The following is an 11,259-nucleotide window of genomic DNA, read 5'->3' as shown; positions in this document are numbered from 1 at the left end:
TTTTGATGGAAACATTTCCCTCATCTCAGTAGAAGACCTTTAAAAATAATTTTCAAGTATAGCCTTGAAAAGTTATTTAGTACCTGTAAAGGGCAGTGTGTGGGCACTTGGGGATTAACTTCCTTTTGGGAAAGGGAAACTGACTGATGTTATCACAGTCTCACACCCCCTATGGCACCCGAAGATAAGGTCACCAGTCAAACTTTGTGGTTTCAAGGTGGCACACCCAGGAGAATGAATCACTGAGCAGGACTGCTCACGTGCCAGGGCCTGAAACAGCAGCTTCTGTGCCTGTGGGTAGGGAACGAAACACTCCACAGACCAGCAGTTCACATATGGACTGGCATCTTCCTGAGGGATCAGTAGGAAAGCCAAGCATGAAGCTTGAGTCCTCATAAACACTAAGCAGACAAGGCTCTGCCCCTCATGGGCCTCATCCCAAACTGGGGGAGACAGTGCACAAACAGAAGGGTCCTGCTACTGTTCATTCACCTCTATAGTCTCCAGGTCTGGTGGTCATAGACAGCCATTTTTGGAGCCCCTAAGGCCCAGTTCACCCCTAGGATACATGGCCAGCACATGCTTTCACACATCACCTAGGATCCAAAAGAACATGTCAAAGTGCCAAAAGACCCGGGGAAGGGGGCTGGAAGCATGTGTGCAGCTCTCCTGTGCTGCCAAATCTTTTCTTCAGAAGTTTCCTTTGGAGAGGAGTGAAATTTCATTCCATTCCTTGTCCTGGAAAAGCATTCAGTTTCAGGCTTCAAATTTAATCTACTATACTGTGAGCAGAGCCCAAGGCTCAGCTGTCTCCCTCTGCAGGAACCCTGCCTGCTTCACAGCTGGGACTGGAGACCTGAGGAAGCAAACAAGCACAGCTAACGGCACTGGAGAGGGTGAAACCACCGAGAGCCCCTCCTCACTTGTTTCCACTCACTTAAAGATGTGCTGAGCTCGAAGGTGCCTGAAATCACAGCGGTGATTTCTTCTAACTAGAGTGGACTCCGGAGCCTCTCCTCTTTTCCCTACATGGGGTTCACGGCTCAAAACATCAACAACAAAGGTGGGACAGTTCACTTTAAGGAAATGGGGTGCTTAGAGGAAGCAGGGGTTCCAGAACATGGCAGTCAAGTGGAGGAGGGCTGACTGGGAGGCGCCATCCTGGTGGCTCTGGGATCCAGAGAGCTGATGTTCCTCTTTTAAGAAACAAGATACGGTGTCAAATCTAGGGGTGGAAACAACAGCTTTAGCTCTTCAAAGTCCTCCAGGTTGAGCTGCAGGCCACCAACAACGAAGAAGGTCCAACTGTCACTGAAGTGACAATTTACCACGGGACAGCACTACATGAACATTCACTGAAGGGAGTTAAGGGCAAGGTGATTTCCCCAGCAAAACTGCCATTTCCTGGCTTTAGAGGGCATGTTTCTTTTTCTTAGAAATACAAGTGGTAGACTTCTGAGTCCACATGAAGCTCTAACCGCATTACCTGCTGACTTTATAGTTTCAGGACAGGAGCGAATTTAGGTCAAAGAACTTTGGGTTAACTAAATACGGGACCGAGTCTAACTCAGCCATACTGCCCGGTATCTGGAGACCCGTTCCTATAGAAACTAGTTTTCACATCTGTGACTGCACACTGGTCTCCTCCTCCCTTTGCCTAGTGGCTGCCACAAGTGACAGCAAAGTTCTCAGCCTTAATGTGATTACAAGCAGCCAGGATTTAAGGATAACACTCAAGGGGCGGACGCCACAGTGAACCCTCCCTGCTGTAGAAGATGTGGGCTCTGTGGGGACTGACTGACGCTGAGAATGGGGTGACTCGGGATTAAATCACACTGTGTATTTCATATCTATCAACTGTCAAACGAAAAGGCAGGCAGCTTCAGGGTGGGGGATGGGGGACGGAGCTCTGGTTTGGTTTTTAAACCTCTGACACGCTTTGGGGTGGTCTGTAGAAAGTGGGGTGGTACCAAGGACAGCAGGGATGTGTGTGTGTGTGTGTGGGGGGGGTGCTGCTGCTGCTGTTCAAGGACCAGCTCTGCGGGGCCAGTCTGCTCACTGTGAGCATGGTAAACAGAGGACCACAGAGCTGTAAACGCTGAGTTGGACCCCTGATTAACTATGCTGCATGGAATGCTGTCCCCAGGGTGATCTGTGGTCTTAAGCTCTCTGAAGGAAGAGTGGGCCAAGTTCAAATTGCTGCTGCCACCACTCAGACCAAGCCTAAATTGACACAATATGGCAGTTTCTCTTCAAATATCTTTTAAGTACAATTTTGCATCTCAGACACACTTTCAATGTCTAAGCCTCCCTTCAGAGACTATCATTGGTCTTGTTAATAACTGGCATGTTAATGGACAATTTTAAATAAAAAAAAGTCATAAATTTCACAACTTGGCTGCAGAATGAATGGCAGCTAGACTCAGTGCAACTACAAACACTAGTATCTGATAAGACAGGACAGGGTGCCATTCATGCTTCCAGACGCTGGATATACCAATGAAGCTAACAGGGTTCACTGTTCTGAGACTACACATGTACAATCATTCAAATCCACCCACATGTAAAGCCAGATGTGTAGCGCACATCTGCAATCCCAGCTCACAGTGTACAAGAGATAACAAACTAGTGTGCTGTCAGCTGTAGCTTTAAGGACCTCCCATCCGCCTCCTTTCCCTTGTCTTTTTCTGCTGGGCCCCACCCCAGGGCTTCCAAGAGAAGCTGCACACAGGAGGGGGGGACATCTTGCCAAGACCTTTCTGAAAAGTAGGGCAATGTATAAGGGTGAAAACTGTTTCTGATGTTGCTGCTGTTTTTTTTTTTTTTTTTTTGAGAAGGGTGGGCGCAGTGAGATGGCTGAGCAGGTAACCATGCTCCACCATCCCTCTAGAACCCACACGGTGCAAGAACCAACTCCTGTAAGTTGTCCTATGACCGCTATATGCATGCTATAACACGTATTCACCCACAGACACACATACGTAAAGGAAATATTTGAAAGAAGACGTTAAGAGAGCTACTGAGTGTTTAAGGCAAGCCTGAGCCACACAAGAACCCACCTTTAAAAATGTCTCAAGTAATAGAACACAGGGTGCCTTGCCTCCGGTTCTCTACCGTGGCTCTCGCTGGCTCTCAGCGATGATGCGCGCATGACAGTCCCCAGCTTCCCCTCCACAGCGGAGAGCTAGAGCTTCTCCGGGATTCATCCCTGAGGGTTTTGTTGTTGCTTAGTTTTAGAAACAGGGTCTTGCTACACAGTGCACACTGGCCCCAAACACTGCCTCATCCTCTTGGTGCTGGGAACACCACTGTGGGTCATTATTCCCAGTTCCAGTGTTAGTTTTCAGCTGGAAAGAGGAATGCATTATTATACAAATGCAAAAAGCCAACAACAGTGTTGGGAGCCGGACTTTAGTAGAAAGCGGCTAGATCAACTTTGCAGCCATCTGGAACCATATACCCTGATGAAAGACTTGGTTGTCAAAAGCCTATAACAGCTGAAGCACACTCTGATAAATATATTGTTTAACCCACATAGCTTGTTTTGCTGTTTAGTGACCTCAGCTGTATGGTGCATGTGGTAAAGTGTTTTCACCTGTGTTCTCCTGCTTGTGTATATAAATACCTCAGAATTCCCTTCAATAGGAGAGACTTGAGAAAATAGGAGGAGACTTGAGAAAAGAGACTTGATAAAGAAGAGACTTGAGAGAGACTCAATAAGAGAGAGATGAGAAAATAGGAGACTGAATCACACCCTGTCTTGTTTCCATTCTTTGCGTCTCCTGCCCCTGCAGCCCCATTCTCTCTCTTGACCAGAGCACTTAGCCCCAAACCGTTGAGACACAGTAAAGGTCACAACACAACAGCAGGCTGTATATACAGGAAACAGGCAACAGCCTTGGAGGCAGAAAGGGATTCATGGTTGCCTGGGGCAGGGAGTGACTGCTAATAGTCCTGGAGTTTCTTTGGGGATGATGTAAAGGCTCTATACACACATCACCATGCAGCACAGCTCCAGAAATACAAGGAAGACTGTGCACCACATGCTTTAAACAGTGAATTTTATGATGTGTGAATTATATCTCAATAAGGGGATTAGAAAGAAAGAAGTTGAGAGGGAACAGAGAGCAGCTCCACCCAGTGCACCCTACAGGGGTAGTGCTAGATGATGGGGGCAGAAGGAAACCAGACAGGGGCCATGACGCTCCACAGGTGGAGGAAGAGGTCTCCATGTGCTCCCAAAGGTGATGAGAGACCAAAAGCCTTAAGGGGGTGGTGACTCAGCAGGTTCTGTTTTTAGAAATTCTACTGTGCAATCACAGGGCATGCCTGAGGCAAAGATAAAACAGACAACAGGCGAGAGGAGGCAACTCCTAAGAGCCAGTTTGGCAGGCAGGCCTTTACTTAGACTCTCAGGAATTGTATGAACTCAACTCCACTCACAAATAATTTACAGTTCAGACAGACTGGTAATATACTCACATGAATTAATATGAGAGAGAGTGTGGCAAGCGGCAGGAGATCTCAAGCCTTTCTTCCTGCAGTCTGGCTGCTAGTCCAATACACTCTTCTGTCACTAAGGTCACCTAGGCAGGTCCCATCATTTCCCCAAAGCAGATCTTTCAGGCAATGTAAGTGTTCCCTTCCTTTCTATGCTACCTCAGAAACGTAGTCTTAAGTCTCTTTTTGGTCTTTATCAAGTCAGTAGAGCCCTGAAGAACTTTAAAGAGCAATAGCTACAGTAATCACTGAGCTGGAGCAATGGCTCAGTAGTTAAGAGCACTGGCTGGTCTTCCAGAGGACCTGGGTTTGATTCCCAGCATCTACCTGGAGGCTCACAACCATCTACAATTCCAGTTCTAGGGGATCCAATGACCTTTTCTGGCCTCTGTGGGCACTGCACACTTATGATATACAGACATACAGGCAGGTAAAACATCTATACACAAGCTGGGTGTGGTGGCACAAGCACTCAGGAGGCAGAGGCAAGTAGAGCTCTGAGTTCGAGGCCATCTGGTCTACCATGCAAGTTCCAGGACAGACAAATCTTCTCCTGAAAACCCAAAATCCAAAACAAAACAACAAAACCAAAAACTTATATACATTAAAAAAAAAAAAAAAAAAACCCTCAAAAACAGAGCAATAGCTATGGGAGGGATGGCTGAGTGTTAAAGTACTTCTGCACAAGCCTGGGGACCCATGGGGAAAATCAGGACACACACACACACACACACACACACACAGACACACACACACACAGACACACACACACACAGACACACACACACAGACACACACACACACTTGTCTGACCTCTAAAAGGACAAGTAGACCAACCTGGTCTCTTAATGTAGTTCTGGGGGAAATAAGGAATGTAGGCGGCCAGGCGGGGGATCTGCATGGTTAGACATTATGAAAACTCATCCACCCTATGCCGAGCACCATGTTCAGCCTTGTATGAGAGACTCATTCTCTCCTCCACTATACAGACTCCAGAGTCATCAACTGGCAGGCAGGCAGCAGGCAGGCAGGCAGGCAGTGCTGGTACATGTAATTAAAAGGATGGGAAAATAAGATGCATGAGAAAGTGGGGAAGCTCAGCAAAGAACGAGACAGAAGAATCCACAATGATTCAGTAAGCCACACTAAATGCCATTATTTTAGGCCTTTCTCGGGAGACAGAACACAGACAGGATGTCAACAATGCTGGTCCAAGAGTGCTGTGGAAAGCCATGGAATTGAACGGGCTTCAGGGGGTGTCTGCAAGGCCAGGCAGGCTTGCAGAGGAGGGAGCTCCAAGCATAGGACACTGGACAAACGTGGCTCTCAAGCAGACATGGATCTTGATAAAACAAGGGAAGGCAGCAAGAATCTGGGGACAGAGGGGCAGCAGGAAAGCAAAACCCCATAACTAAACAGGGTCAAGTTGCTCAGTGGCTTGCTTATCTATCCGAACCATAAAAACCAGAAGCATCTGAAGCATACATCGCCTAAAAGTAGAAATGAGTAAATCCAAATCAAACAAGAAAGGAAGCATCTACACAGATATACACCGTTGAGAGAACTTGGGCCCAGTGGATTCAGTACCATTGGATTTGATTGAGTTTGGTTTGGTTTGGTTTGGTGAGACAAGGCCTGGAACTCGGAGCAATCTTCCTGCCTCTGCCTCCTAAGTGCTGGGATCACAGAGTGGTCAGGATCCTGGCCTGACTGCTTCTTGTCCAACCTCCAGTCATCTCAGCTGTGGGTCAGGGAAGGTTATGTGCTACGTCCCTAGGGCAATCTTGAGGGCTCGCTGAGTTGACAGTGTGGGACACTTGCAGCATGATTCCTGGCATACACAAGCACTGAGCGAGGCTGGCTGGCTATGCTACAGACTTCAGCTAGATGTGGGTGTGGGCAAGCAGGTCAAACCGGCAGGCCACTGTCTGTAGACAGACACGATGCTGGCTTGAGGAAGGACAGTGACACAGTGAGTCACAGTCCATGTAACAAGTCTGTTCCTATTGGAGCTCACTTCCACCACCATGCCACCTTGTTTTAGATCATCTCTTCGTTTACTTTGGGCTGAACACGACTAATTTAACTACATATGAGTGAAATCTGTACTTAGTGTATCTAACTTAGAAACATCAAGAGAAACTGAAAGGAAAACGTTGAATACTATGTGAAGATCCTGAAAAGTAAAAGCTGTCTTTGTGCTCACAGGTGAGCACTAGGGAAACTGGGAACATTAAACACGCAGTGTTGTCTCTGAATGGAAAAGATGCATGTCCTGTTTCCACCCAGAAGGCTGGGAATGGAGGTAGCTCATAGCTGAGGAGATCCCTGAGCTCTGTAAGACCAGGGCCTCCCTCAAGCTCTTTCAACCAGGCCTGGAGGTGGCTAATAGCCCAGATGCCCTCTTCAAGACGACAGCATAACCTCCCATGGCCCTTAAGATAACACATCTGGCCTATCTTCGGAATCCATCTTCATGGGAAGAGGTGACATATACTTTGAGAAGAATTTCAATGTCATTAGGCCTCCTTGTGCACACAGGGTTGTGTTACACCAGAAACTTGTTTTCCAAATTGTTCTGTACTGAAATATGCCTAAAATAAACTGCCTAGTGTCAGACTCTTCAAGTTTGAACCAACACTAGCTATAGAGTTGTGCTGAACTGGATTTCCCTCTTGCCTCACAAGAACTGGTGCCCAGGAGTGACACACCGCATCAACAGAACTTTTTCATCAGCTGCTTTAGAAGAATGATGGGCAGCATCATGATAAACTCCACGGTAGGTGCTTCAACACGTATCTGAGAGAGCCCACTAGCAGGTGGAAAGTAATCCTGCAGGATGAAAGGGCCAGATGGTGGGCATGGAAGTGGTCTCTGCTTTCCGAGTGCTAAGACTGTTTTTGTCCTTTGTCCTAGCTAGCTTTAACTATCAACTGGACACAGCCTACAGTCACCTGAGAAGGGAATCTCAACTAAGGGACTGCTCAGATTAGCCTATGAGCACATCTGTGGGGGACTATACTGATTGGCACTTGATGTCAGAGGGCCCAGCCCACTGTGGGCAGCACTATTCCCTGGGCGTGGTCCTGGTCCTGGGATATATAAGGAAGTTGATTGCATATGAACCTGTGCAGGCCAGCAGGCAATGCTCCTGCATGGTTTATGATACACTCCTTGGCTGTGAGTGAGTTCTCTGGATAGATGGTAATTCTGCATGGAATAGCAAGCAGGTCTACCTTAGAGTTCCTGTCTTAACTTCCCTCAATGATGGGATGCACCCTGTATATTAAAATAAAGCTTCCCCCCCCCCCCAAGTTGCTTTTGGTCAGAGAATTTTAGCACAGAAACAGATATGAAACTAGAACACTTCTTTAGGTTTTCATGAGCATTTCTATGTCATACAGCAGAGATGGGGTTGTGCTTGGAAATGTCTGGATTGAAACCACACACTAGCTCACCTTTATCTGGTCAGGGTCCACATAATGCACTCTTTTCATGTCACATTCTTCAGTAGTGTAATTCATCTTGAGGATGTACATGAGCCATACTAGGAACACAACCATCGTGCACCTGGGTGGGGGAGTCACAGACAGCAATGTGTTATGTGATACACAGAGAAACATAGACACCGAGTACAATCCTAATTCAAAAGAAATAAAGGCAGGATCTAAGGCAGCAATTCTCAACCTATGGGGGCCAGATATCCTGCATATCAGATACTTACGTTATGATTTCTAACAGTAGGAAAAGTATAGTTATGAAATAGCAACAAAATAACTGTGTGGTTGTGGGACACTACAACATGAAGAACTGTATTAAAGGGTCACAGCCGCCTACATTGCCACATTTTGCTCTGGAGAACTAATGCTACCTGTATCTTGTATATGTATAAGATACATTCTTTGTTTGGATATTTGCTCTCTTTTGACTTGGCCAAGCCATTTTCATAGACAGTACCATATCTTCTTTACTCCATCCCAGAGAAAGATTAAGATACAGTGCAGGTTTTCTGGTTTCATCTCCCAGCACCTCCCCCTCCCCCAATTTTGAGACAGAGTCTAATGTATCTCAGGTCTCACGATCATTATGTAGCTTGAAGATCTGGAACCTCTGAATCTCCTGCCTCCACCTCCTGAGGGCCAAGGTAGCAGGTACACAGTACCACACCTACTTTATGAAATGATGAAGATCAACTCCGGGGCTTCTTGTATTCTAGGTGTGGCCCACTGAGCTGAATTCCTCAGTCTGATGTTTTGTTTTTTTAAATCAGAGGGTATTAAGCCATCGCCACATCTGCAGTACATGCCTCTCTTCGCTGTACTTCTAAGCATGGTCTGTTACACACACACCACTCAGCGCAGGTCTAGCTCTGTCTGGTCTGAGGCCCTACAGCAGACACCTGATACAGTGCTAGGTGGGTTATAAACCTCAGTAATCACCAGCTGACTGGGACTGGATGGGATACAAATCGTTATTCACATAAACGTCCATGAAGTGAGGTGTAAGACTAACTTTCATCTCTCCTTGTCCACCCCCTTTCTCTCTCTGCTTTTTGAAACAGATTCTTATGCATCCCAGGCTGGCTTCAAAGTTATTATGCAGCCCATGTTGGCCTTGAGGTCCTCCCCAATCTCTTGAGTGATGGCACCACAGGCATGTGCCACAATGCCAAGCTTGAGTTTACATATTTTCTATCTAAAGACTTTTAAAGAATTTTCAAACTGGAGGCTGTGGAAATGGCTCAGAGGGTTAAAACCAACATCCAACAAGTCTAGTGACTTGAGTTTGACCCCTGGGATGCACACTGTAGAACTGACTCCCTTGGGTTATCCTCTGATCCCCAAGTGCATCCTGTGGCTTATGTTCACTGTGAATGTACACACACACACACACACACACACACACACACGTGTGTGTGTGTGTGAATGTGTGCATGCATGTACACACACATACATGATACAAGAATACAAATAGATTTTTTAAAAAATAAGGCTGATAAGATGGCTCAATGGGGAAAGGCTCTTGCCACCAAGCCTGAAAACCTGAGTTTGATCCCCATAAACCACATGAAGGTAGCCAGAGAGAACTGACTCTATGAATTTGTCCTCTGACCTTTAAAAGCATACAGCTGCATGTGAAAACACACACACACACACACACACACACACACACACAGAGTATATTAATTTAAAAAAGACACAAAGACAAAAAGAATGACGAGAGAGAAGAAAGAAAGAAGAAAAGAATAAGAAAAGAAAGGAAAAGAAAAAGAAGAAAAGAAAAAGAAAAGAAAGGAAAAGAAAAAAGAAGAAAAGAGAAGAAAGGAAAAGAAAAAGAAGAAAAGAAAAAGAAAAGAAAGGAAAAGAAAAAGAAAGAAGAAAAGAAAGAGAAAGAAAGGAAGGAAGGAAGGAAGGAAGGAAGGAAGGAAGGAAGGAAGGAAGGAAATTGGTTTGGATGGTACCAAAGAAACCCGCCAAGTTCTTCCTCTGTTAATTTTCCTAGGAGCTGGAATATAAGAGTCACTTGGCTTAAGCACCTCTGTCTTCTCCAGTGTTCAATATTTAGTGGTATTCAGGTGTCTTACGGGGACTTTAGCTCACCAGTTTACATGAGCTCATAATAGCTAAGATCGCCTCTTTTGGTAAGCAATGGCATGCAGAACTCTAAGTTGCTCTCAGGCATCCAAGCTCAGAGACTGATCAGGGGCTGGGAATGGTGCTCGACAAACCCATCCACCAAATACAAGCCATGGATAAACTCACTCATCTACACACTGAGTCTCCAACTCAGCTGTGGTGTAGCCTGCTCCTCGGACCCAGTGCTGTCCTCTAACATCAGGTGGGAACCTCACGGATATCATTGATCTAGATGCTGTTGACCTAGAGGACTCAGTCTTAGGCCTGGGAGTTGTGCTTACTTGAGGACGTCTTTTAATAACAAGCTGGGTCTTCTCATCTTGTGCTGGGTTCGGGTGTACCATTGCAGGGAGGTCCCTGGGCAATCACTTCTCAGCTTTGCAGAGGTGAACTCACTTGGCATTGCTGGGAGGAGAGAGGAAATGAGGGAAGGAAGAATTGTTAGGTGGATTATACTTTTACAAGGCTAAAGTGATATAGCTGTGCCTGGAGTACTCCTCGGTGAGAAAAGGGGTGGATTCCTGATACAATGACTTGGATGAAACAGAAGGGAGTTATGCTGACCCCCATGTTGTAGGCTCACATACTGTATGAGACCTAACATTCTTCAGAGGACAAAACCAGATAGCATAGCAATGGGTGTCAGGAGTTACGGGGAAAAGGAGGGGTGCTGGTACATGCCTATCATCCCAGCACCTAAGAGGCAGAGGCAGGAGGATGCTGAGTGCAAAAGCTAAAGACACTGTCTTGGGAATAAAGAGAGTGGAGTGTGGTGCTATGAGTGACCCTGAAGCGACAGAAATGTTCTGGTCATGATGTATCCTAGCACTGCAGTTTTACAAGATGCTGTGGTCGGGGGTGGGGGGGAAGTACAGAAAATCTCTAGATTGTCACAAATGAACCATCTAATTTGGTCTGGGGAAATGGCAAGATGGAGGAGTAGGTAAAGGCATCGGGAAGTCTGATGAGCTGGATCCCACATGGTGGAAGGAAAGAGTCAGCATCTGAAAGTTATCCTCTTACCTCTACCTGTGCACCGTGACCAGAATGTGAGTGTATGTATGCATGCAAGAGACTGGGTAGGGGGAGAGAAGGAGGGAGGGAGGGAGGGAGGGAGGGGGAG

At 46.4% G+C, this 11,259-nt stretch overlaps 1 protein-coding gene across 4 annotated transcripts in view; it reads right to left on the bottom strand.

Moving 5' to 3' along the window:
- St3gal5 (ST3 beta-galactoside alpha-2,3-sialyltransferase 5) overlaps positions 1-11,259 on the bottom strand; it is a 67,071-nt gene that overhangs the window by 19,253 nt on the left and 36,559 nt on the right. For 3 of the 4 annotated variants that reach the window (XM_034512566.2, XM_076939908.1, XM_076939909.1), the window contains exons 2-3: positions 10,418-10,541; positions 7,959-8,070 (exon numbers count right to left, since the gene is read on the bottom strand). In XM_034512566.2, coding sequence (XP_034368457.1) covers positions 7,959-8,070; positions 10,418-10,541 — 236 coding nt within the window. Of the gene's footprint in view, positions 1-7,958; positions 8,071-10,417; positions 10,542-11,259 lie in introns of those variants that run through there. The other variant, XM_076939910.1, reaches the window with a different exon arrangement.

This window comes from Arvicanthis niloticus, chromosome 9, assembly GCF_011762505.2.
Source record: "Arvicanthis niloticus isolate mArvNil1 chromosome 9, mArvNil1.pat.X, whole genome shotgun sequence".
In the NCBI taxonomy this organism is placed as follows: Eukaryota; Metazoa; Chordata; class Mammalia; order Rodentia; family Muridae; genus Arvicanthis; species Arvicanthis niloticus.
Note: the sequence above shows the minus strand (reverse complement) of the source record. Positions and strands in the feature narration are given on the sequence as shown.